At 36.7% G+C, this 27,863-nt stretch overlaps 2 protein-coding genes across 3 annotated transcripts; one reads left to right on the top strand and one right to left on the bottom strand.

The window, feature by feature from the left end:
* Positions 1–1,917: 1,917 nt before the first annotated feature.
* Positions 1,918–8,747, bottom strand: LOC106928634 (uncharacterized). 2 transcript variants are annotated; one of them, XM_015005018.2, is made up of 4 exons: positions 8,673–8,747; positions 4,390–4,619; positions 3,457–3,589; positions 1,918–3,380 (listed from the first exon to the last, which is right to left on the bottom strand). In XM_015005018.2, the coding sequence occupies exons 3-4, from the start codon at positions 3,565–3,567 to the stop codon at positions 2,652–2,654; spliced, it is 840 nt and encodes a 279-aa protein (XP_014860504.2). In that variant the 5' UTR covers positions 3,568–3,589; positions 4,390–4,619; positions 8,673–8,747; the 3' UTR covers positions 1,918–2,651. The 2 variants fall into 2 exon arrangements, with proteins under 2 accessions (XP_014860504.2, XP_014860505.2); XM_015005019.2 differs by lacking the exon at positions 8,673–8,747 and having other exon boundaries at positions 4,390–5,015.
* Positions 5,068–25,557, top strand: LOC106928633 (DDB1- and CUL4-associated factor 1-like). Its single transcript, XM_015005017.2, has 30 exons — positions 5,068–5,248; positions 6,935–7,131; positions 7,244–7,320; positions 7,469–7,542; positions 7,853–7,966; positions 11,137–11,274; positions 11,396–11,992; positions 12,464–12,565; positions 13,480–13,638; positions 13,836–14,015; positions 14,217–14,326; positions 14,512–14,611; positions 14,973–15,142; positions 15,292–15,416; positions 15,527–15,603; positions 15,928–16,083; positions 16,212–16,367; positions 16,780–17,415; positions 18,088–18,365; positions 18,459–18,657; positions 18,900–18,982; positions 19,080–19,164; positions 19,955–20,188; positions 20,785–20,878; positions 20,951–21,055; positions 21,348–21,421; positions 21,621–21,710; positions 21,940–22,092; positions 22,354–22,441; positions 23,302–25,557. Exons 2-30 carry the CDS (start codon positions 6,941–6,943, stop codon positions 23,367–23,369), a joined length of 4,713 nt encoding a protein of 1,570 aa, XP_014860503.2. The 5' UTR covers positions 5,068–5,248; positions 6,935–6,940; the 3' UTR covers positions 23,370–25,557.
* Positions 25,558–27,863: the final 2,306 nt, after the last annotated feature.

Below are 27,863 nucleotides of genomic sequence, written 5' to 3'. Positions count from 1 at the left end.
CTTCCTGGGAAATATCAACTATTTACTGCTTCCTGGACACAGGCGCTGTGTCTTGGTCACATTTGGATTCCACTGGAAAAGATAAAACCTGTAGTGCTCATCAATATACACTGTGTGTGGATATGTATAAATATGAATATATATTGATGCTTAGCCAACCAGAAATAAATCCCAGATTAAATGAAAGAGCACATCACAGGCCGCTTTGAATGTTTTCCCAGTATGGAACCGTCCAGCGTAGGTGGTGGTAGCAATACCAATATCCCCCGCCAAGAGAATAACTTAGTTATTGGTTTGTCTCTCTCCCTCTTCTTAAAACCAAAATATTTAAATTAAATCCCTGATATTTATTCAGCATGTAAGAGAAAGATATCTCAGAAAGAAATGGTCATGCTGTCACATAAATCGGGGGCCTTGAAGCGTATGTTCCGGTACTTTTGTGATGAGAATAACTAAGTAGCCTTCTACATATGTTGATGAGGAAAATGTCCTTTTAAAAAAATTCAATAGTGTCTTGCCTGTTTTCTACCCTGACGTGAGATAGAGACTGACCGGTTTTAGCTTAGGCTATGTGTTCACTTCCTCATGTTTGTTTAGTTATTTTTTAAAGCGTATAAAAACTAAACACAAAATCTAAAACATTATTGTAATGGTACATCGGAAGTTTACATTAGAAGATACACAGAGTAATAGGAGGATGGACACACCTGATTTAACAGATTCTGTAGACTCTGTATGGGATTTAGATGAGAAAGGCAGGAGTGGACAAAATTCAAATCTATTACAACTAGTATCATCATTGTAAAACTTAAAAACAATGTTCTCAGTAAATGATCTTCTAATACCATGCAGCCGTAATTGACAGACTGCATATGTGCCAGTATTTGGACAGTTACTTGTGGCTGTGTTTTCTAAGTGTTTTCTACTATTTTCTCCATGTTTGTCTTCTAACAAATGGTTTTTAAAATGATCTTAAGATTACACTTGGGGCTTCATTACATGACTGGGGTCATGGACCCAGAAGCAGAAGCAATCCTAATGAGACTTGTATTTGTGATTTTATTCAGTGTTCACTAAAAATAGTTTTTTTCAGGAGAAGTCAATGAGAGCATAGTGCTGCAGGACAATGAGGAAAAGTGAGTCACCACACACACTAAATATGTAGATGTGAGAAGGTTTTTGTCCCATTCATGGGGTTCAATTCAGAGGAGCGTCAAAAATATAAGTCCAACTGATTGGATGATTGAATAAATGACTAAATTTTTTAATTTAAAAGAAGTTCATACTGACCACATGAATCAAGTTGGGTATTGCAGTTATTAAGGTTGTTTAATCAAAATTGTTGTAGTAGCGGTTTGAAGGCAACACTAAACAAAAGGTCTCTTTTTCAAAAGATGGATCAGTAACCATAGCGCTGAACCATGCTCCTACTGGGTTCTTTCCATGAAGATGATGTTAAATTTAAAATCTACATCCTAACTTTTTTTCAGCTTAAGCTTTTTGATTAATCTCCAGTTAGATAGCAGGTGCTGTTTCACACAGTGGAACTGCTTATCATGCAAAACTCAGCACGAGAATTTTCTGCATATTCAATTTTTACATGTAAACAGTGACAGCACAAATAACAAACGTGTTTCCAGGGTGTGTTAGTCACCAAAGCAATGCTAGAAATATGTTTCAGAAGCTTGAAATGGATTTACATGTTGTGCAGGCCACTGAATAAATCAGGCGTGTGAGACACACAAAATACTTATGTAAACACAATTTACACCTTTTAATTTAAGTGCATTTAATCAGGTAAATCCCAAAGCTTTTAGTGCCTATAAAAAGTATTCACCTTTTTGAATATTATATCCTCTTTTATTGCTTTTAGGAAGCCTAATTTTTTTGAGTCAACAAACATTTTTGACAAAAAAATAAAAATAAAAAATAAAGAAACAACTTTAATGTCAAAGTGAAAAAATATTCTTTTAAATTACAATCACTCGAGACACACTCACAGCAATCAGGTGATATCCATTTCTCTCATTGTGAGACTACTAGCACCAATTGGGCCAATTGGACCACTGTTGAATTAGGTCAGTCACTTTCAGCAGATGAAAATTTATGAAATCACTTATTTTATTTTTATTTATGATTGTTGATGACAAAACATGGATCTGTGGTTAAATACAGGGTTTTAAGAGATGAACTTTACAAATGATTTCAATGAACTTTGTGTACAGTATTTTTTATTCAGCTTTTTTGTAGCGTAATCTCAATGCACTTGACAAGTATAGAATTTTTATCAAATATTCCAATTCAGCAATCAAAACTTTATTGAAATAAATCCAATGCATGTTAGTCGAATCACTTCTCAGTCTGCTTCAGATCCAAAACATAAAAACCAGTTAAACTCAAACAATAGTCAAACTTAGTGAAGCATGCAATGCCAAACTGTAAAACCGTATCTAACATAAAACATTTCTCAACATATTCAATGTATAGAATGAGTTGCAACTATCTTCCAAGAACTAATTTAGCAGCGCAGAATCGGTTTTCTCGTCTGCTTTCGACTTAAATTACAGAAATTTATCTGCTGCAAGTAGTTTTTTTCACTGCTTCATAGATCAAATCTTTGTGTACATTTTGTGGCTTAAGCCCACAGATCCTCAATGAACCCCTTTTTTAACTAAAGCAGTGTTCTGATAATTTGACAGTAAACATGCAACTACAAACAGCTGGTTAATGTTGTAGGCCTGTGACAGAGAGACAATGCCATGAAAAAGTTTATTCTGTTTTACCCTCCCAATGACTTGCTCCACATGCATCTTGAGTCTTGCTGTGGCCTGGTCTCCTGGGTGCTTGGACAGAAAAGTAAGGGGGTACACTTTACACTCACAACAATCCCTTATCAGGAAGCCCTTATTTACCATCACTGCCATGTCTTCGGTCAAGTTTTCAGCAATGCCAGAGCATTTGAATAGCTCCCTATTACTGAATGAACCTCTATATAGATCAGAGACGAATGTTACAGCACCGTGTGGAGCTATGCCAACCAAGGCTCTCATGGTGCAGAGGGATCTGTGAGAGGGGTTCATGTCCATCTGGGGAAGAGGTGAAGATGGTATTTGACACTTCAGCTCTGTACAGTCCAGGATCACCTGGGTGTCAGGGAAATCCTTGAATTCCTCAGGAAGATAAGCTTGCACTTGCTGCTGTGTAAGCCAGATGCATTGAGACCCCAGAATAGTGAAAAGAAAATTTGTCCATGTTGCAATAATGAGGCTCACGATGGACTGGTGAGTGTTGAATCGAATTGCAAGGTCCCTTTCTTTCATACCAAGTGACAGAAAAACGAGGAACAGGAAGAACTCGTCAACAGGTTGAAGATGCCGCCTCTGTGAGGTTGACATAAGAGAGAACGTGTTAAGAAGAGTGCAACCCATGATGCTACCAGCAAACCCCTTGGCCTACCTTTAATGACGGTGCGGAGGTCATTTCTTCATTTCCCTTGGCAGCTAATTTAGCTCTTGACATCCTTACCATTTTATGAATCCAAGGCTCAATCAAAAACCAAAACGCCATCAAATGTTTGTAGCTTGGAAATCTATTTAAAAATGGAGACATGAATCATAACCTGTTATCACACCAATATCAAACGTAGCTACTAAAATAATTTATTTAGTTCTTTGGTTTTTCATGTGTAGTGAACCCTAGAACAATTTCACGTGTAGCAATGCAAAAAAAAAAAAAAAAAAAAACTTGACTGGGAATTTTATTTGAAAAACAAAATAAAATTGTCGTGTATAGTTTTTAAATGCAATAAGAAGGGTTTCGATTTATTTGAAATTGAAACAAATTTCAAACAAGTTCTTAATTTAACAGAATGTAATAACTTAACATTCTGTTATAATGTCAAATTATAACAGAAGGTCATAATTTAAACATTCTGTTTAAATTATAAACAGAATGTCATTCATTTGTGTTCAGTCCCCTTTAGTCAATATTTTGTAGAACCACCTTTAGCTGACAGCTTCAAGCTTTTTGGTCTGGCTTATCAGTTCAGCTGTACACCCATTTTGTAACGATTGACTGAAAAGTCCTGACATGTTCAAATCTTTGTCTAGCATTTTAAAATCTAACATCTATTCTGTCTGGTGTGTTCCTTGATCTCCATGTTGCTGTGAGTTCACTGATGCTCTCTAACAAATAAGGCATTCACAGAACAGCTGAATTTATACTGAGATTAAATTCCACACAGACTTTATTTACGAGACATACGACCCAGCTTCCCTTGGTCGATACTGATTTTATAAGTCAAAAAGTAAACTGTATTTATATAAAGTTTACTTTTTGACATCCTTCACAGCTCTAAAAATACAAAGCTGAAATAAAAATTAGGTTTACCTGGTGTAAAACTGGATGTCGTCATCAGAGCCAGCAAACCGTTGTAAACAAAACTCTTGCTGAATAAATTGCTCCCAAATTTTCTTCCTCAGGTTCTTTACGTATTTGGACTGGTCTTCTGTTGCTGAGATTGACTTGTCCAATTCAGAAGATGATGACCTTTTCTTTGCAGGGGGTCCGGGTATAAAGCAGTAGTTATGGTCCGTCTGTAAACTGTGCCATTCTTGTACCTGTAGAGGAGGGGGTGGTTCTGTTTTACCTTCACAGATATTCCATTGAAACAATGTTGGTACAGCACCTTTAACCAGCCTCCGACCACCAGTCAGAGATGTTGGCTCTATGAGCTGATCAGAAGTGAAATGTCCGCTGCAAACTTTGGTGTGAGCGGTAACTGTGTAAGGATCACGCCGTATGTTTATCAGCCATTGTTTCCTCAAGTCTGAATCGGTAGGAAAAGAATGAAAACTATTACATTTGGAGGACGCCGAACAAAACGGGACACAGCAATGTCTTTGGAATTGCTCTGTTTTGAATATTTTCTTGGGTATACTCATGCTGAATTAAATTCTTCTTCCGTGCTCACAAGAGCTGCAAACCTCTCCGGATACATTGAGGACTACAAATCCCATGAGAACATTCGTCTAATTTCGTCATCAAACGTCGACTGGTCGTTTGGTGACGTAGCGTACGTTCGCCGGGGAGAAGTTTGAAAATAAACGTGAAACTTTTTTTCCTTCTTAAATTTGTCAGACAGAGATTACTTTTTTATTACTTTCAAGCAAGTTTTTTTTAGAAAACCAGTAAAGGAAGCGCTAACGAGTTAGACGACTGACACGGAGCTGAGAAAGCCTATTCTCGTGTAAGTAATGCACAAAAACCTGATGTTGCGTTGCTAGCTAAAGCTGTTACATGAGGCAACTGACTGTCAGTGTCAACATGCTGTTGGGGAGCTCGGAGGCTCATTTAGGAGCTTATCTCTCCGTCACATGAACAAGAGATATTTATGCGGAGGACTCGGTGGGTGCAGCTTGAAATTATTGCTGTTAAATGAGTTTGGTACCAGCCAGCTAAGCCCAGTAACTGAAGAAGTAACAAATAAACCAGCTGTCCTGCAGCAGACAGGCTCACCTGTTGGTGCGGGTTTAAAACATTTACTGTTTTCATCTGTCACGACCTCTGACGCCTGTTGTCAAGATGAGGCCGCGACGATTCTCACGGCAGCTAAGGGTAAGTATTAAGGGGAAATCATGAGCAAAAGCAACGGGAAGATTCAACAGAAGCGCTTCTATTTGTATTTCAGGTTCATGACTGAAGTTTACTATGTTCACTGGGACCAGAAGTGACTGAAATTACTCAAAATTAGACAAATAATACGCACGTACTATTCTAAAGCATCTATCTTTATTTATCCTAAGACTATGTGCTACTTTATACAAATACATAGTCCAACTCTTACTTTAATATTTTATTAATTGTTTGAATTTTTAATCCAATTTATCCAAATTAAAATTAGTACCAACATGTTAAAAGTATTCTTATCTATTTAAGTATTTCTTAAATTATTTCTAGGTCTTGTTTGTTTTGCAGTACTTGTTGACTTTAATTTAGATTTTCAGTCTTACCTGTCCAAGGGACTCAGATTACAAAACAAAGTGACTGGTCTGTGTTGTAGTTTCTTTGCAGGCTAACCAGTTATATGCTATGTGATAAGTATGATGTATTACAGCACATATAATATAAAATTTGCAAACCAACACACAATATTGAGATGATAATGATTTTAACATAATGAACTCAAGTTTGAATTTTTTCCACTTTTAGTTATGTATTTAAACAAAACTTGAGTTCATTATGTTAAAATCATTATCTTCTCATAAAATAGCTAAAGTATTTCTTTTTTATTAGTGTGCTACATTGCAGTTTAATTTAAATAATTAGACATGCAAAAATGTATCGACAAATTATTTAGTTATTTATTGTGGCATCTCTAGCCATTTATACTATATCTGCCTTTGTACATTTACATTTTATTTGAATGCATTTCATGCTTTACTTCTTTATTATTACATGCTTTATCTTGATTATTCAAAGAAACTGTTAAATTCAAGTTGTAAATAAATTCCTGTTACTCCCAAATATTGTTTAACAAAATTGGAAGAGTGAAAAAAGTCAATTTTCAGCTTCTCTGGTTTATCTTTAGGTGCTTTGAACATGCTCCACTCTTTATTTTAGATTCATACGACTGAGGCTAAAAAATAAAACTCTCACCCAAGCAGTTGGGAAAACACTAATCTAGAATAAGCTACTTTTTTCTGTTTGAGATATGTTATTTTTTACCTTTTACATTTTATCAAAAGCTGTACTTATCAGGCTTTTATTATCCAATACAAATTTCTGTTTTTGTTTGAAGCTGGCCTGTACTATTTCCCCCCCTAAGGATTAAAATTCATACCAGTGAAAAACTATGATTGCATGATTTATTCATCTCATCGCTTTATGTTGAGTCAATATTGTGTCATTCCATCTTCTCCCCTGTTTTCTCCAGGGTGCAATGTCCTCCCAAGATGAAGATCCATCACCTGCCCTGTCTGCTGTGCTGTCTTCTGCATGGTCAGCCGCTTTATCGGCTGCCGTGGCCGTCGCCATGGCTGTGGACGCAAAAGCAGATCTCGCCAGACTGTTGGACGAGTGGGAAGAAACGCGGCAGGGTACCACAGAGCAACTGGTGTCCATCTTAACAAGGTCAGATCCTTTGTTTTTGTGCAGAGGTCATCATTTTCAGTTACTTCTTTTTGGAGAAGTAACTGCATGTAAACTATTTTTTTTCTGCTTTTACTCTTTTATTTTATTGTAGAATATCTGAGCTGATTGAACAGGAGACAGAAGAATATTACAAATCAGACCCTGATCCCTTTGACGATCGTCATCCAGGTGTGTGCACAGTTTCAAACTTTGTATGCTCTATGGTCAGTTTTTGTTTAAATGTCATTGAACCTCAAAAACATAGATTAGTTTAAGTGAGTTTAGTCTAAAACACTTTTGATCAGTTGTTGACTTCCACTTGTGCGTAATCTTTCAGGACGAGCTGACCCAAACTGTATGCTGGGGCAACTGCTGAGGATGCTGTTTTTAAATGATGACTTCACTAATTCGGTAACCTTTACAGTTTGCTTGTCTTATATTATGTGTGTACATTTCTTACTAATGCAATATGTCTATGAAGTGTGCATGTCCAACAAATTAGGATATATATATATATATATATATATATATATATATATATATATATGTATATATATATATATATATATATATATATGTATATAAAATACGTTATAATTTAAATTCAAACTATTATCAATCATGTCAATCTAAAAATTCAAATACAGGCTTCTCCATTTGAGAAGTGTTAGTTAAGGAAATTTGAATTGGTTTTTCCATAAGATTTTCCGGTATCTTACAGCTTTTGGACACGTATATCATGAGCAGTCGAGACATTAGTCTCAACACAGCAGCATGTCGCCTCCTTCAGAATATTGTCCCAGGTCTGGACACAGCTGTCGTCTTTGAAGAAAAGGTACTTTTTGCATTTATTCCTATTAGATCATGCAGAGTGAAAGAGAAAGTTGGAGTTGGTAGTTGGAGTAAAAGAGGACATTATCAACATCTCTTCTGCTTATTAAACTTGTGTAAATATTCTTAAGTCAGACATTGCATTTAAGAACACCTATTTGGTACAAAATGCCCACATAACAGTGCATACCTATAAGCTGCGTGCTGTTGAAATTCAAATTATTTCTGGATTTTAATCCTGCTCTAATGGGTGGACATTCATGTTTTTTTTTGTCTTAAACTGGAAGACTGAGCTCTTGTAAAATTTTTCAGGTTCTACACTTATTATATGAACCAGCATGTTGATGAGATGTCTTACTTCAGGTTGTAAAAGGGAGTCAAGTTTATTTGTAACATTAGACTTTACTTTAAAACATATATTTAAGATGTAAAAGCAATAAGGCAAAAATATTGTACCTAAGCTGTTTTTATATATTTAAATAAAACACAGTCAACATTCATCATGCAGAGGACATGTTTACGCTGGAATGCATCTTGGGTAGATGAGGTACACCAGGTGCTATGACGCTAGCTCTCTACACACAGAACAGTATTTTTTTAATTTTTATTTTTTGATAAATGACGAGAGGAAATGAAAATGAGGCGGACCAAACTGATGAAGAGGAGAGAGCGAGATAGCGTATAATATTAAAGAAATAAATGTCACTTACAGTTGTCCGGTTCGTGAGCTGACGGGCAGTACCAGTGGCGGTAGTTTCACTATCATTTAGAGCGCCCAGCTTTGTCAGTCTCTGACGTTTAGCTCCGGGTTTTCCTACCGCTACCGGGTGGTGTTGAGGCGCTTTGTGGGGAAAAATCGTCGGCACGGCATTCAATTTTAGTTTGCGTGGGTAACGGCCGCCCGTTAGCTCCTTCATTAATTGTGCACGTACAAATGACTCATAGTCCTCTGTAGAAAAGTGTTGAGAGCACAAATATGGGTTCTTAGGAAGATGTATTCTTCCAACGGCTCTTTCCCATTGCGCTCTAACTTTTTTTTCATTTGGGAAACGATGAAGACTCACTTGAGTATTTCGGTTCTTTTTTGTGTTATAATGACAACCTAAAGCGACGCAGTGTGGCATTGTCTAACGTTACTCAAATGAAAAAACTCTTACTAGACTAGCCACATACAACTCACGGTACGTCCATATGGTAACATCAGCCTTGACGACTTGCTTTGGTTTGTTCGTTGGCGCAAATATGGTAAGCCGTTTAGCATAAACTCAGTTTCGCCTTACTGTCTTTAATTACATTCCAGATTAGTGTTTCCTAACCCTGGTCCTCAAGGCACACTGCCCTGCATGTTTTAGGTATTTCCTTCCTTCAGCTGATTTCAGTCGATGACTGATTAACAGGCGTTTGTTGAACTGCAGTCAGCTGAATCAGGCATATTACAGCAGGGAAACCTCTAAAATATGTAGGACAGTGTGCCTTGAGGACCAGGATTGGGAAATCTAGATGTCCAAAATTGGGTATAAAATGAACAATTCATGATATTTTCAATTTGACTTTGATGGACCAAAATGTTTTTCAACATATCACAAATGGTGTAACCGAATTTGTCATTTCAAGGATCCCATATTTATGATGACAATTTAAGATATTTTGAACTTAATTTTGGTTAATCAAAATTAGATTTCTGAATTAAGAAATTGGATGCCTCTTGCTCTTCCACTAAGCTGTCCAAACAGATGCCTGCAGAATTTTGGGTGTCTGCAAAAATACTGACTGCTCTGTACAACAGAAAATGCCACAGTATAGAAAGAGCTCAGTTTTGAAAATAACAATCTTTAAGCAGATACTAAAGAAACTTTTCATTAAGATCATGTTTCTGTTTTTAAACATTTTTATTGGTCTGATGTGTTCTAATTTCCAATGTCATGTTTTCATTAACTGTAAGTGGATAATTAAGATAAAGGTTTTCAAACATCCATCTGTGTGCATTTAATCAAAAATGTGTTTCACCTAGTGATACAGTTCTTAAAATAAATTGACCTTTCAATAATTTTCAGATGTATTGAATGAGTCTGTATCAGATGTTAGTAATTTATTGCAGCCTTCTTAAATGGATCCTCCACACAACCTAATGATAAAGTTGATATTTATGTTAGTCAGAATATACTCGGAGGTATCGCAGAGAGGTTCTTTTTTCTAGTCAAAATGTAATTACAGATATCTGAATGAACTAATATGTTTAGTCATAAACAAATTTTAGATATCTGAAGTTCAAGTGTGGTACGATTAAGCCGCACTTACATTTTCGAAAAAATTTTTTTGACGTAGCCGATTTTATGTTACAACGGCTTGCCATATTATGTCCTCCATGACCTACTCGCGTCATCGGCCCATCATTTATTGCGCAAGTAAAAAAAATGGTGAGCTCCGTATTTGAAAAGTGCAATAAAGATGTAATTAAAAAAAAAAAAATCATGACTATTTACGTATCACAAACAACTACTTCTAGGTTAATAGAAAAAAAAATGGCCAAAATGTTCAACTAATAATTTTTTCCCTATAAAAAAAACCCTTAGATTTTTGAACAGAACAGACATAAAAACATAGAAAAGATTTTGAAAATATGAAAAACTTTATATGTATGGATAGCCCTCAAGATGTTGAAAAGATCTTTTGTAGTGAAACTGGGGAAAAAACAAGAATGTGTGTCTTTCCTTACATTTTTATAACGTGTAGCATTTTAGGACTTGAGAGTAGAGTGCCAAATTTTAGAATTTTTATTTTAACTCTATTGCTCCAAAATGAAGGTGTCCAGTTCATTTAAAGGTTGAGGTAAACGCACATCAATCCACACACAGGATTAGACAATGCCACATTGCATCTCATTGGAGATGTGAAAAGAATGGCCATTTTATTTTTATTTGATTCATTTTATTGCAAGAAAATGAAATATGTTAAATTACAAAATGTAATTTCTTTTATCCTTTGTCCTGAAGAAATTATGTGAACTTCTCAGCTTAAAGAGTTTATTTTAATAAGGCTGCACAGGGTCTTCAGGTGTCGAGCAAAGAGTTCTAATTATTTCTAGCAGCCAAAAAGAAAGAAACACATATTTGAGTGTTTTGATGTATTTAAGCAAAACAGTCAGCTGTCAGTTTTGTTTTGTGTGGATTACAGGAAGGTCTGGTTGGGAAGTTGTTCACATGGGCCCGTGAAGCTCAGCGGCCATTATGGATCTATGCCACAGGCCTGCTGGCCAAAGCCATGAGCAACCAAGAAGTAGCCACGAGCCATAAAGAAGAAAATGCTCAGCTGGTGGGTGTCACACCTCATTTGTAGAAAAATATTGTTTTATTTTTCATTAGCAGTGTTTAGTTTAACCCAGCTTAATTAAAAAGCATATTTATTTTGCAATTACTCTGCTCTCCATATCCAGGTACCCATGATGATCAAACGTCTACACGAGTTGCAGTCTGCTGAGCACACGAGTTGCTTCAGTCACACCCACACTGCCCAGAATCTACCTCAAGACTCTCAGGATGAAGCTCCCCATATGTCAGGTGTCACAAAACATCAGCAAATCCAGACAGGATTTTCTGAGGAGGGGACAGAAGAAAAAAATGTTGCAGAGAGCAGCAGCTCGATTTCAAATGGCAAATCTTCGGCCCAGAGAGACAGTGGTGGTAGCAGCAGCTCTGCTCGCCTTCTTCCAGGTTTTGTGTACCAAGCTAGCCCACATCCAACTTCAAAGGAGAAGGACGACACTCAGGGAGGAGAAGAAGGAGGAGGAGGGACGAAACAGGTTGAGAATGGGAGGAAGACTAAACAGAAACTAAAGTTTACTACGTCCGCCAGCGGGACTGAGGACGAGGCTGAGGTGGCTGCTACCAGCGAGCAGCCAAGCAGCAGCTCATCCTGGTCTGAGATGAGCTCCATTCTGATTGGTTCAGAGTACCGATTGTTGCCGCTGAGCCCAACCATGGAGCAGAGGCTCATCCTGCAGTATCTGACACCACTTGGAGATTACCAGGAGGTAAGAGTGGTGATGTGATGCTCAAACAAGAGATTAGGAGTAGAAAATATGAAGAACGCAGAATAGTTTTTTTTAGAATCTGTTGCACATAATGGTACTCTAACAAACAGCAGAACTGGTATAGTGATTAATAACTTGGCTATTTTGGCTTCTTTTGGCTATTTTGGCTTCTTTTGGCTATTTTGGCTTCTTATGTTAGCAGAATCTTATGGGTAAAGCTAAAGGAAATGAAACACAATTGTGAGTTTTCTGATATGTGTAAATATTATCAAAAAGAACTGTTGATCACTGTGTATCAACTCAAAGCTACAGTATGTTACAGTTTTTATGCATTAAAATGTAAAGTTGCTGTAGCATTCCTTTAAAAATAATTTAAAAACAGTTTGGCATAGTTTGGTTATATTTGTCTTTTTAGACAGTTAAGTTTGTGAAACTAGTCTGAAATTTAAATAATCTTTTTGATTTCTGCAGCTGCTTGCAATCTTTATGAAAATGGACACTCGTTCGCTGATGATGAACTACATCGACCTCAGGAAGACCAAAAATGTTCAGCTTACATTTGATGCCCTGTTGGTGAGATCATTTTCAACAACACAGTGATGCAGTTTTTCTTTATAAATCCAACAGGCTTTGATGTATTTTTTGTTATTTTGCGTTTGTTAATTTTGTTACTTTCTAATGTACAGTATTAATATCTTTGTTTATGTTTTAGAAATTTATTTTAAAGACAAGCCAAGAAAAGTACTGCTTAGTTGTTTAAAGAAAATGCCAAAATCCACCCCAAAAGAAACGTGTTTTGATAATCTAATTTAGTAAAAGAAAAAATATTTTTGGACCTCGAATTTAAAAGTAAGGTATCATTTACCCATCAGCCCCCTCCCCGCTACAGAGGGCGTCTGTCTGTATGTGGAAGATAATTTCTACGTCTGTGGGTGGGGTTCGCTGTGTGGAGTTGCTCAGTACTGAGGAACACCTGAAGATTCACATTAGTGGCCATCAAAACTTGAAAGCTTGACTCATCATCCTGGTCAAACAAGATGGAAAAAAAAATATTGATTTCTTTTTCAATTAGTTTTGTTTGTTGCTTTTTACATTTTCTGGAATAGACCAACAATCTACAGACATTTTAGAATAAATCTCTGTAAATATTTTTACTGATATTTTTAAAAATGAAGTGATCAATGAACTAATCTCCTGTTTTATGGTAAATTACTGGTAAAATTTGTAAAAGATTATTTTGCATGACAAGCCATGGTTATAAAACATGAATACTTAAAGCATAAGTAGTTGATTCAGTTTGTCTCAACACCTTGAATTCTTTTTAAAACATTTTTATCATTTCTGTTGTTGCTTTAAACAAGAGAGAGATTAGTAATATCTGGAAATAAAGAACAAAAATTACACCACAGCAAACACATTGGAGACCTGTAAATACGTAAGGTAGTGATTCCATAAATAAATGTTGTTTTGGTTCCTTCTCTCTTCAGTATCTCGCCTCACTTCTCCTTCATAAGAAGTTTGCGACCGAGTTCATTGCTCATGGAGGAGTGCAGAAACTCCTGGAGATCCCGAGACCATCCATGGCAGCGACAGCCGTTTCCCTCTGCCTCTACTACCTGGCGTACAATCAGGATGCAATGGAGAGGGTACAGTGAACATGAGCACCGCATATGTTGACATGCAAGTCAGAAGGAGATCTTTAAATATTAGTTTTCAGCAAAATTCTAGGCAGTTAATAAAAAAATAGATTTAATGTGATTATTTTTTTTAAGATGTTGGGATAATATTTTTGTCTTGGTTGATCGGCACCATCTTACCGCTTTGTTCTTCGTGTTCCCTCTAGGTGTGCATGTTCCCAGGGGATGTGCTGACAGACCTGGTGTCCTACGCTCTGTGGTTGTTGGAGTCCTCGCACGCTTCTGGCATTTGCCACGCCACCATGTTTTTCTCCATTTCTTTTTCATTCAGGGTGGTGTTACAGCTCTTTGACCAGCTGGATGGTCTACGCAGGCTGGTCAATCTGGTTAGTACTAAACCATACACATGTTGTTTCTCTGATGGTGCAGTTGTTTCTAAATTAATACACTATCTTTGACTAAAATTCCTCTGGCATTTCAGAATCATGTTTTTTTTTTTTTTTTTCCAGAAAAGAAATTTGAAATTCTTCCTGATACTCTGAAACTGAAACCTCCTTTTTCTTTAGTAACTTTCTTTCTCCCTGTAGATCAGCACTTTGGAGATCCTCAACACAGACAACGATGCACCACTGATGAATGAAGACCAGGTGTTCTCCAACAGACAGACGGCTAAGCACACCTGCATGGCGCTACGCAGGTATGGTGATATTAAATGCACATTCAGATAAAAAAACAATAAACTTATTGAGAATAAGTGAAATTAGATATGTCTGTGTTTCAGAGTAAAACCTTTTTTTTTCCTGCTGTGTTTATTCATTCAGCCTGCATCAGTTTATTGTGCCATGCATTTAATATTGTTGTTTCATCAATCTGGTTGTGAAGGTACTTTGAGGCTCACCTGGCAGTGAAGACAGAACAAATGAAACAGTCTTTGCATACTTCAGAAAGCGGCACCATCATCCCTCAGCAGCCACCTTACAAGGTACAAACAGTTTCTCCAGTGTAAACTAGCAGTTTGTCATTAAATCCAAAATCAAAATGAAAGACAGTCATTTTCTGTCCGTTTGCGTATTGATGAGTTCTCTCCTGTTAAATATAATGGCAGGCTGCATTATATTAACATCATATCTGTTGTTTATAACATATGGGTGAGATCCCTCAGGCAGATGTTTGCCATGTTTGAATTAGGATATTTCAACATGAATATGCCTATTTTTCTGTTTCTGTCATAATTTATTTTTTTAAATTCCATTTTCTATGCGGTGCCTTGAACTTTTTCAAATCTTCAGTACATCTCAGCGGATTGAGATGTTATGTTTACCTTCATAATTCACTGTTTCCAGGCATATGCAAATACCAGAGAGCAAATAATTGAGATGATGGAGTTTCTCATCGAGTGTGGACCTCCTGAGGGCCCCTGGGAGCCAGTTCAAGTCTTCTGCAAGTTGTCCTGTATTCCTTTAATGCTGCAGCTCATATCTGCAGCCTGTGACTGGAAGACCTACTATGGCAGGTAATCTGACTCGCCGGTAGGAATAATATGAGCTGAGATGAGTTTTAAGAAAAAGAGATATAGCAGAAAGATGAATGGCAGCAGCTAAGGAACTAACTACCTTCTTCTTTTCTTTTCTTTCTTTCATCTGGTGGTGTTTTTCTCTCCAGGAGCGACATAGTTCGCTTTGCTTTGGACATCCTGGCTATCCTGACAGTTGTTCCTAAAGTCCAGTTAGTGCTGGCTGATACCGTGGAAGTTATTGATGAAAACAGGTCCCCTGTTCCCACTGTAGGTCTGTAAAACGTTTCTGCGTTAACACCGATTTTAGACAAGAGAAGTTCAGGGATTTTCATCTCAGGATTTTTGTGTGCCTCTCTGTGTATTGTGTTTTTTTTTTTGTAGGTATGAGCATCATTCTGGGTGTTGCTGAAGGTGAAGTGTTTCCCAATGATGCTGAGATTCAGAAGTCTGCTTTGCAAGTAAGCTTGGCTCACTGGATTTTTCTATTTGTTCACTGCTTAAGCTAAAATTAATTAACATAAAGGTAAGAGCATGCTGAATCTTTTTATTCTTGAGAACTTGTCATGCAACTTTCAGAGACAGCCCTAGTTTGGATGAAAATGATAGCTCTGATTTTTTTTTCTTATCTTTTATTTATTATGTATTATTTTTACAGATATAAAACATATCTGACTTCACATTGTCTTGCCCGGGTTTCAGAATCATGTCAGAAAGCATCAGCTCCTGCAGCTGTTTCAGTTTGTTTTCTCCCACTCTGATCATGTCCTTCATGTTTACCTCAGGTCATAATAAACTGTGTGTGCGCTCCGGACCAGAGCCTCAGTGCTTTTGCTGTCGCCCCCCTCAGGCAGCCTTTGCACCCCCAGCAGCCCCCTCCCTCCCACAACAGGGTGCTGGCCCACATGTGGCAAGTGGTGCAGAACAATAACGGCATAAAGGTAGGCAGTCTCAAACATGGTATTCAAAATCCTTGTGTTTGTTTTGATGAAACTATATGCTGCATATTTTATCAAATAGAATTCCTCATCGTTCCAGAGATCATACTTTGCCCCTCTTCTGGCTGCAGGTGCTCCTGTCTCTGCTGTCGGTGAAGGTTCCCATCACAGATGCAGACCTGATCCGAGCGTTGGCCTGTAAGGCTCTGGTTGGACTCTCTCGTAGTGCCGCCATCAGACAGATCATCAGCAAGTTGCCGCTGTTCGCCAGCGGTCACATTCAGCAGGTGACAAAAAGACCTTCAATCCAAACTCCTTTCAAAAAAATTCAGTGATTTACAAACTTAAAATATTTCATATTTAACAAAAAAAAAACTTTTTATCAGCAGGATTACACAATTATTGTTTTTTTTATCTCTACAAGTGTATTCCATGTTGCAAATTTCTACAGATTTTTATCACATGACCAAAAATATATTGCTTAAGACTTTCCTCATCTTGTAAATTGAAAATTGTAATTTTTTAAAATTGGTTTTATTTTTTTATTTTTTTTAATTTTTAATAGATAATGTGGGATTTCTCACTCAAACTACTACTTTGTTTTTCAAAGGTTATCAGACAAAAATATCTCGTTATGATGGAAAATGTTATTAGAGTTTTCAGGCAAAATCATTCGTGTTTTTGTTTTCTCCTTCTCAGTTCATGAAGGAGCCGGTGCTGCAGGACAAACGGAGCGAACATGTCCGCTTCTGTCGCTACGCCGCCAAACTGACGGAGCGAGTGTCGGGCAAGCCGCTCATCATGGGCGCGGAGGTCTCGCTGTCACGCCTGCAGAAAGCCAACGTTGTCGCTCAGACTCGCATCACTTTTTCTGAGAAGGAATTGCTCATTTTGATTAGGAACCACCTTGTTGCTAAAGGACTACACGACACAGCAAATACCCTGGTCAAAGAGGCAAACCTACCTGCAGCGTCTCTCTTTCCAAACTCCGCCTCCTCAGGTGTCACCCCTACATCCTCCGCTTCCAAATCTAGGACTTGTCGGTTTGCTGGTGGTGTCGCAGCTCGTGTTGCTGCCAATATTGGGCCCTCTCCCTTATCCTCAGGTAATTCAGCGCCCTCTACCCCCTCCTCTTCCCGTTCTTCTGCCATTCCTCACTCGTCAGGTTCAATGGTGTCTACCTCAGCGGCTCCCAACACTCCTCCTCATCCTGGGCAAAGCTCTCATCTTGTTGGGCGAATTTTGTTCTCTCGGGAACGACCAGCGGGCAACTGCAGCTCAGGGAAAAAACTGCGTGCACTTAGACAGAAGTCTGACCATGGTGCTTTCATACAGGTCAGTCGAACCTTTTGTTTCAATTCATAAAAACTCCTGCAATGTGGTAGTAAAAATTGCATGACTGTAATGCCAGATTTTCCATTTAATTAATTGTGCTAATTTTTGAACAATATGGCAGACATCTGATAATTGAGTTATTTTTGCTCTTCAATGATGGAGATGACAGTCATCTTTCAGCCTTGGCAAGAAAATTTTTTTTTTCTTTTCTCTCTTATGCTTGAACCTTTGCTTATTGTGAATAGAAATCTCACTTCTCAACAAAAGGCTTTATATTTCTTGTAGCAAATTTCATTTTTCTAAAATTACTAAAGTTATTTTCAGTGGCCGGTTACTTTGCAAAACTGGCACTAAGGCAATTACATTTTCAAATGACTCCACCTCAAGAATCGATAGGCATGTGATGGTGAACATTTGTGATAAGTTTCATGCTTGTATCATCAGCAGAGCGATTTTTACACCAGTCGTCCAGACTATTTGCGATTTTGTTGTATCAATTTTAGGCCCACATTAGGGCCCCAATCTTTTTTGCAATTGTGCTGTTGCCTTGAAGCATATCAGTTTCTTGACATCAATTTTTGTTTCATTATTCTTTTGATCTAGATTACTGATTTCTCTATAAATCAGCAATCTAGAACACTGATTTCATAAACGTTTCTTTCTTTGAAACAGACCCCAGCTATGAAAAAGCAGCTGGAGCGCCACATGCCTTCTCCGCCGACCCTTGACAGCATCATCACAGAGTACCTGAGAGAACAACACGCCCGCTGTTCGAATCCCGTCACCACCTGTCCACCTTTTTCCCTTTTCAACCCTCACCGCTGCCCAGAGTCCAAACAGAGGCGACAGGCTTCACCCAACTTCACTGCCCGTCTGGGGAGCAGGATGCTGTATCCGAAGTACCGGGGTGTGGACAGAGGAAGTCTGGATAGACAGCTAATATTCAGCAGGTAAGAAAAAACACCTATGTCTTTTTAAAAGCTCTAAACCAAACTTGATTTTTTTTTCTCTTTGACTCTGTTTCCTCTTGTTTTCCTCCTCAGGTTTCGCCCCGTGTCAGTTTTCCGTGAAAACAATGGAGGCGATAGCAGTTTCACCTGTTGTGCCTTTTCGGCCCGTGAGCGCTTCCTGATGCTGGGAACATGCTCCGGTCACCTCAAGCTTTACAACATCTTCTCCGGAGAGGAGGCGGCCGACTACACCTGCCACGGATCGGCCATCTCTCACATCGAGCCTTCCCGGGTAGGAAAACTAATTTTAAATCTCAAGTTTGATTAGTTGGATCCAAAACATACTGAGAACAGTTTGGCATTTAGAGAAAAAGCAGCTTAGGTTTAAGAAAATGGTTTGATTTCAGACCATTTGCTTTATTAATAATAAGCAACGTGAGTTGTTTAACTTATACAGACTAGCTTTTAGATTACTTCTATTAATTTATAAACATTTTTGGATTGAAATGGATCCATTTTTTCCCCATTTCACAGGATGGTAACTTTGTTCTTACCTCTGCTTCGTGGAGCGTCCCTCTGTCAGCTCTCTGGAGTATGGACAGCATCTTTACCATGAAGTAAAAATGATTATACATGGCAGTTTTCACCTTAATCAATGGTAATAATGGATTATGTCATGTATTGTTAAATATCACATATGTCATCTGTCCACAGAAACTCCTTTGGAGAGGATCACTATGTTGAATTCAGCAAACTCTGTCAGGACAGAGTAATTGGCACTAAGGACCAGGTTGCACATGTACGTATCACATTGACTCTCTGTTGGTGCTCACTATATCATTAAGAATATTTTATTTTTTTGATGTCAGATAATGTATATAAAAAATATTTATACCTTCAGAGTTTTGGATGACTCTTAAATGTCATAATTTGTAAGGTAGTTTACTGAGGTTAAGCTACATAAAACTATATTCATTTTAATACATCAGGTGCTTTCATAATCTAATGAAAGTAATATGAAGTATTATATTCTGATCCATTGAGGGATTTCTAATGAAAAGCAATTTATTTCAGATAAACACTAAAATGAACAAGTAACTTAATGATTAAAAAAAAAATCAACTGAAGCTGCTTTTCTTAATTTGTCATGGTAATGGTCATACTAAGACCCATTAAGCAATGATTTAATTAAGAGAAAAATAACTGTAATGATTCAGATGTGAAAATATGAAATCATCATACTGTGTCATATACAGTTAAGTTAGCTTACGTCTGGTCCAAAACTCACAAAGCAACAAATCTAGAGAGCAACAACAAAGACTAACATGCCCATTTTTATCTTTAGTTACTGACTTAAATGGAAAGCTTTGATGAAGTCATGCCGTTATCATTTATTTGTGACTCTGTGAACAATAACATATTGTGTGTGTGTGTGTTTTTTTAACCTATCATCTTATCTTTTGGTTTGTTTTATCTCTTTTCTGTCTTTCTTTTACAATGGACCCTTCTTGTGTCTTGAATTAAGACTGATTGGTTTAATTATTGATTTATTTATATTTAGACTGTTGTTTCTGACTCCCATACTCCAGATCTACGACATACAGACAGGTCAGGAGGTCCTGACCCTGAACGACCCCGCATTGGCCAACAATTACAAGAGGAATTGTGCCACCTTCAACCCCACTGACGACCTGGTGTTAAATGATGGGGTCCTGTGGGATGTGCGAGCGTCACGGGCCATCCACAAGTTTGACAAGTTCAACATGAACCTCAGCGGGGTTTTCCATCCAAACGGCCTGGAGGTCATCATAAACACTGAGATTGTATCCTTTCTAAATGTAATAACCATTGGAGTTTAGCCCTTTGGAAAGTGAAAGGAAAAAGGAAAAAGAAATGATGTTTGCTATCCTCCTCGGTTGAACTATACCAAGGAGGACAGGTTGGTTTCAAGTGTCAGTGCAGTTCTTAGCAATGAGTCCTAAGCAAAGAGAGCTGAAACATTCTTTACACAGTGAATAAAAAGCAGATTGGTGCTTTTTTGTCACTGATTATACTGTTAGTCAGTATAATTTTCCTCCACTATTGTCTTTGTGCCATGTGTGAGTGACGTTTAGGTCACTCACACAGAACTGGATGCTGATAGCTTCCTTTCACCTTGACAACAAAAGCGGGACGTTTTTATATTAATGTCCAGTAAGAAGCTTTGGTGATGTTGAGGAAAAATAAGTTTTACCTTATCGGCAGGTGTGAGCTTTAATCCATAATATTTTCTTTGCAGCTTTGCACACATTTTCCTTTCCCATTGCTTTCTAAACTGTTTGCAAAAAGACTATCCTTAAAAACATTTTATTTCCTGTGAGATCAATGTTTTGTAGTTGTTGGGTTTGCTGTCGCTGTCGACCTTGACTGCAGGTTTCAGTGGGACCTGAGGAGCTTCCACCTGCTGCACACTGTTCCTGCTCTGGATCAGTGCCGGGTGGTCTTTAACAGCAATGGCACCATCATGTATGGAGGTATGGGTCTGACTCTCTTAATTTGGCTGTACATAACTTTGTGTTATGACTGATCTCCCCTCTCTTGAACAGCGATGCTGCAAGCTGATGATGAGCATGACGTCATGGATCAGCAGGTGACGAGTCCCTTCGGCTCATCTTTCAGAACATTTGATGCCACGGACTACAAGCCTATTGGTTGGTCGACTTTACCTTTATTCTATAATGTCTCAAATTGTTTACACCTCCTGTTTTTACAGTTTCGAAAAGCCTTGTGCAACAATTATTTGATATCTGTCTCATCTGTGTCTTGGTGACAATAAAAGTTGAGGCTTTAAATGTTATAAAATAATTTTTAAAAAAGCCCCTTGTTATTTATTCAGCTTGGTTTGTGATCTCTTTGTGATACCTTGGTCTGCTAGTGGTTGCTGAAAGTAACTGAGCTCCTGCTTCAGATTGTAACGTTTGGTTTTGATTTAATTTCAAACAGCCACACTGGATGTGAAGAGGAACATCTTTGATCTGTGCACTGATACCAAAGACCACTACCTGGCTGTCATAGAGGTACTCGATTTAAATTATTTTTAAAATCTCATCTCATTGGTGTCAGTAAAGCAAATCTGTAGCATAGACAACTTTAACTGATTGGAAATCAAAATGATAATAATGACAATACTCAGCTTTTTCACTTTTACCATAGGAGATTGTTAGGGTACTTGTGGTGCTCTTTGTATAATGAAGTTTTTGCACATGTTCTCTGTAGAACCAGGATGCCGTGACCATAGATACTGTATGTCGCCTTTATGAAGTTGGACGACAGAAATTAGCAGAAGAAGGAGATGATGATGATCAAGTAAGATTCCTAAAATTTGAAAGAAACATTTCATTTTCTTCTATAGTCTTTCTTGATATTTTTTTCCTGGATAATTTATTTTCTTATGCATTTTTTATATTTATTTTTGCAGTTTGTGTGAGAATTTTTGGTTTGAGTGATCTGGTTTGAGTTGCTCATCAATCTGACATCTAATGTGCCTTAAATTGAGATTTGAATAGTTTCCTTACTGCATTTCTGTGTTTTCCAGGATGAAGATCAGAATAATGATTCCTCAGACACAGACGACGATGAAGATGACGACGATGATGATGACATGGATATAGAGCCCCTCATTGAAGAACTTGCAAATGAGGAAGAACAGGAGGACCAGGATCAAGCTGACTTGCCTGCAGATGACGCGGTATCTGATCATTTCATGTCTTCACATCTGAATCATTACAGTTATTTTTCTCTTAATACACATGTCGAAAGTGGACAGAGATATAAGAAACTTATAAGAAGCTGTTTTAAAATATATAGTTTTAACTTCAGCAACATGTACGCATGTTTTCATCCTATTATTAGTACTGCTAATTTATTTGACGTTTTATCACGTAGCAATATGGATAAATTAAATTCCTATGGTGTTGGTTTCTAAATGTTACTTTTTGTTTTTCTTCAGATTGAGGCTCTTCTTGGTAGTACTAGTGGTGATGATGGTGATGATGATACTGATCATGACTCTGAAGCTTTAGACCATGCATTATCATGTAAGTAATAATGCCCATCTGTTGTTAAATTAACCTGAATACAATAGTTTTTATTATAAATTGCACCTGTTCTAAAAATGTGCACATCCTATCTTCTATGAACACTTAGAAAAGATTGCTAAGAGCTTTAGACTGTGAAATGTATAAGACAAATTAATTATAACTTAATAAACATATCTGCTTTATGAAAAATGAGTGATAAATACTAGTTCATATATATATATATAAATTAGTATGTTGTTTTATTTACAGTGGATGTAATAAGAGATCTTTAATTCAGGCGCTAATTATGCACTTTTTAAAATTTGTAAAACCATAAGTATGAAATTGACTATATATGCAGAGATACATAGTTCATTTCAAAGTCCCATTTTAAAATCTATTTTGGCATTTTTAGTGAGCCCAACTAAACGGCTTGTAATTTTGTGAAATTAAATAAACTTTAGTTTTACTGTTTTAACCATCATCTATGTTTTTCTCAATTTAACATTTAAGTTGATAAAGTTATCTCACATATTGTTGCAAAAATGTAATGCCTCGATTTTAGGAGACGACACAATGAAAGTAAAACTTGACATTGATACATTTAATGTACCTTTTATTCCGACTCCATCGGTAGAGCTTTGTATAATTTACATGTCCAACTTTTCAGTTTCCTTGTTTTATCAGAGAAATTAGTTGACATTTAAAAGGTCCATTTTGAGTATTATGACATAATGCAATGGGATAACCGTTGCATAGGAAATGATTGGTGAGGCATGAAAATAATTAAAATCTATTGTTGTAAATGTTTTTTTCAATTATGATTTTAAATGAATTATGCCTACATATGTTGCCTGTTTTGTGTTGTCATGTTTTAGGGTTTGGAGAAGAATCAGATGATGACGACCCTGACATGTTTGGATCCTTGCCTGACTTATGGTTTTAATGATGTAAGAGTAGACGCTCCGCCTGCAGAGAACGTGAATCCCTCTTAGAGAAAATGGTAGCAAAAATGTAAAGTTTTCATAAAAGGATCTTGACTGGCCATTCATTTTCCATTTCTTGTCCCTGTTGAGTGATTTTAAAAGATTTGGAAATATATATGTTGCTTTTTTGGCTTTTTCCATTGGCTGAAGATGGAGCACATGCATTTTTTTTCATCTCTAATTTCTACCAATATATGCAGCAAAACCACAAATGGACCCAGTTAGGGGAGCCTGGGGAGAAAATACAAAATTGGGAATAAATTACAAAGAAATATTTTTCTTCTTGAGAAATTATGGATATTTTTTACCATTTTGATTTGGACTTGTTTTTATTGGATAGTAACTGAAGAGCTTTTTTTTTTTTATTAAAAATTACCTGCAGAAATTTCCTGATTTGCCAGGAAACAAAACATATTGATCCTGATATGTTTAACATTTCAGGATATAATAATAATCTTATGTGCACAAAGCTTATTTTCTCAAAGATGTGCCTCACTTGGGTGTTTGTCGATGTTTTATTTAAAACATCAACAAAAATAATTTGAAGCGCTTTCATGTCCTCTATGTGTTCATGTGAGTGAAAATCAGACATTTTAATATGTAGTCGTGAAGCCAGAATGCAATTCAGGAAAAAACATTTGATAGAGAAAGGTAAATTAAGTAAAGATCCAGTGTTGATCCTTATGATGATCAAATGGTTAAAAATATGTAATTACTATTAACTTTTCCTTGATGGGGAACTTGCTAACAAACCAAATATTACCTCTATCACATTTCCGTTGTTCTATTCATTCTAACAATTGGAAAATGAGTTTCAGTAATGACCCAATTTCTCCACCAGATGGCAGTACATCCCATATTTGAGTTGATCAAAATATTTTCTAACCCAGTATATTTCACGGTTTATTGTTTTTTAAATACTGTTTAATTTTAAGTTAGTGTTTTATTGTTTTGTAGGTTTCCCAAGGATAGGCTTAGGAAATATTTTTTTTTTAATTGATTATTTATTTTGGTGTGTCTTTGTTGAATTTTACATTTAAGCAAAAATGATGCTGTTTTTTATTTTGTTTTTGCTTTTTTTTTGTCTCACATAGCGCTCAGGTAACTGGATGCAATAAGCATATGAGTGTAAAGACTGATCAAGCTGGTTAAATGATTACAAGTGTACAAATGTTTTCTATATATTTAATTAGAACACAAATTATTTTGAGGTCACATATGTTATTGTGTTGTCTCCAGTAGAATGTCTGTTTTGTTATTTATGAGCCAAAATTATTTTTGATATTATCAGTAGATAATGTTGCTGGCAAAAGAAAATAACTTTACAGTCTTTTACACATTCAACCTGTAAAGACTGGGAAAAAAAGTCAAATAATTCAAATGCTTCCTTACTTAAAGGAATTCACTTTAAAACGATGTTACTGTCAGTTTTAGTGTAGTTTTATATGAGTCTGTTTTCCGCATTAAACAATATTTTTACTTTTGTACCCATACTTTCAATTGGCCTTTTGTGGGAGGATAAAAAGTGGAAAAACTGTCATGATTACGGGTCTGTAAGAGTGCCAGTAGTTTACACAGCATAGGACGATAATGTGATTTAAAATATGCAAATCCTTGAAACCTTTTGTACTGTTTTCAGCCTGTTGTGTTCAACTTGTGAAACTGCATAAAACAACTAGCAATAACACGGGCGTATTCTGAAATATTTGGTTTTTATCAATCTTTTTCATGATCTTTATTAATTGGGACAAATTGTTTCGGATTCACAGCTGCAGTTAGTGAATGGCAGCTCTGGTCTTATCTCGCTCTATATATATATATGTTTTAGGTCTGGTTTCTGACCGAATGAATGTACAGTATAGTGACGCCTCAGAGCATTTTCATCACTGATGACTTGAATCGATGGTTTAAAATTTGGTTTGAAAAATTAGATCCAAATTAGAGCCTGTATAATTGTTTCTGCTTAATAAAAGTCTGTAAATTAGTCGGATATATTTGTGTATTTACATCTATTGTTTGGTTCTTTGTAAATTAAAAACTATTCTATGCAACTTATTGTTATACTGGCATGGCCTAAATTTATGATCATTGTGGTGAGGCACTTATTTATTTATTTTTGCCCATAATAAATACAACCTTTGTAATACACATTTGCAATCACTTTACCATGTGTAGGATCACCTGAGGAGTAATGGGAAACATTTGATGCTGGAATCTTTGCTTTGTGATTAGTCACTCATCATTATCAGTTCACCAGTGCATCATCTGGTTAGAGCTGTTGACGAGACGAGGGAGGTGACGTGGATCAAAGTTTGTGTTAAAAGTTAGCTGCATACATGCAAAGCAAAAATTTTAAAAAAAAGACTAACTGAAAATTAAGTGCATTTTTTCAGTGTTGGCATTGAAACAGTCATAGCATGTTTTTACTTAAAGTCTATTCCTCGAGAGCAAGGATCTGCAACCCTTGACTGAAAGTGATATAAAGAACCAAATCATGTTTTTACATACAGATGCAATAATGGTTCTGATCAAGAGTCTGAATGCCTGTGAATACATGCCAAATATGACCTTTTGAATTGATTTTTTTTTTTTTAATAAACACATTTCTGGAATGTTCTCCTTAAAATATCCACACACCAGCCAGAAAGATATAATTGTCTAATGTACTGGAAGTTTCTCACTAAAAACTTAAACGGTCGTGTTTTAAAACAATGCTGGATTTTGTTTTATCCTTGATTGTGTAACGTCAAAAACATACATTTCCAATTTCACCTATTGTGGTGGAGTGAACCCCACCTGATAAGGTCACAACGTCTGGGAACTGACTCAGGGTAGAGCTGAGATAGATCAAGAAAGCAGAGCATCATCACTAGAGTTCTGCCAACCAGTCCTTCACACTTTTAAAAATGTAGTTGCGAAAAAGTTTGTTTTTTCTCTTTTGTTTTTCTGGGCTATTTTCATTTAATCAGCCAATCATACCCAGTTCCCTTAAGAATCTCAGTTTTAGTAGTTCTAGTTTCATGTTTTAGTAGTTCTAGTTTCATGTTCCCTTAAATAATTTGCAATCCAATCATATACTTTATGAATACATAAAGTATATTCGTCTATTAGTGACGAGTGTAAGTGTTTCTCAATATAAGCATATTTTGATGAGTAAGTTATAGTTGGAGCTCATCAAAAAATAAATGTAAGTAGCCTTTATCAACTGGTAGTCACACTAAGTGACTGAATGTAGAAGTTAGACTATTGTCGTCCACTAATTGGGATATGATGACTTTTTGTTCTTCTTTCTTTTTAAATCATCACTAATTTGGAAACATCATCACGTCAAATGTTCATTTTGGAGTTCCCCTTTTGTGTTTACAGATGCAAGACACTTTATGAAAACCTAAAAGGAGGATAACAGGTGAGAGTGTTTATTCTGACAGACAATCCTCATTTATGGTAAGTCTTGCATAATGTTTGCATATGTGAATATTTGTGCTTAACACATTCAGTGGGGGTTTGATAGATAACGAAAGTCAGTAGTTAATCCCGTCATTACAAAGGTCATAACATTTCTTTGTTATAGGTGCTTTTTATTACTGATCTTATGTAACATTTTTTGAAAACTGGAATTTTGGGTTATCTGCAAGCCAAAATCACCTATATTAAAAGAAGTAAACTCAGAATAACTCTTAAAATTTTATTCTGTGTAGTTAACTGATGTATAATATGTGTGATTTTATATGGATGTATTGCATAATAAGTGGTAAGAAGTGATCAGGTCTGTCCAGTGTCCACTAGTTTTATAATTCCCTGTGCAGAGACGTCGGTGTGCTGCTCAGGAACATCCACACGGTGGCGCAATTACAAAGCTATTCGTGGAGACTCACTGTGCCTCAATAGCAATATGAACACATATTTGTCAATATGCACTAAAGTAATTCACTCGAAACATGAGGAACTATGTCGTGTCACTTTTTAAAGTCAAGTCTTTAAAGTCATTGCTTCTGACGCTCGTGCGTCATACACTTGGATATTAAATATATTTTCATATGTTTTCAACTCACGTAGCGCGCCCTAATATGTGCCCACAGCTCACATTTAGTTGGTGAGCTTTCCGAGCCGTCTCCCGCATAGATTAGCAATTTTCACCTGCGTGATGTTAAGTGACAATTTAGCTCGTGTCACGTCACTACAAGAAAACCTTTAATGATCGGTTGCTGCAGCAGACAAACAGTCGCCCGCTCCAACATTAAACTCCCTCTCTGGACCGTGTAACGCAGTCCAACACGGGCTGAAACAGACGGAGCCCGAACCCAGACGGGAATGCATTTCTTTCTTTTTATTCCCTCTCCGTCTGCAGCAGGACAAGTTAAGTAGTTGCAACTCGTTAACGCATGCGTGTACTTAAAAAAACAACAACATGGAATTCATGGGAACTCAGATGCTGCGCTGAATGAGAAGAGGAG

The sequence above is a fragment of the Poecilia mexicana genome, unplaced genomic scaffold, assembly GCF_051168715.1.
Source record: "Poecilia mexicana isolate PSO_F unplaced genomic scaffold, ASM5116871v1 scaffold_5, whole genome shotgun sequence".
Classification (NCBI taxonomy): Eukaryota; Metazoa; Chordata; class Actinopteri; order Cyprinodontiformes; family Poeciliidae; genus Poecilia; species Poecilia mexicana.
This window is presented reverse-complemented; position numbering and strand designations above follow the sequence as displayed.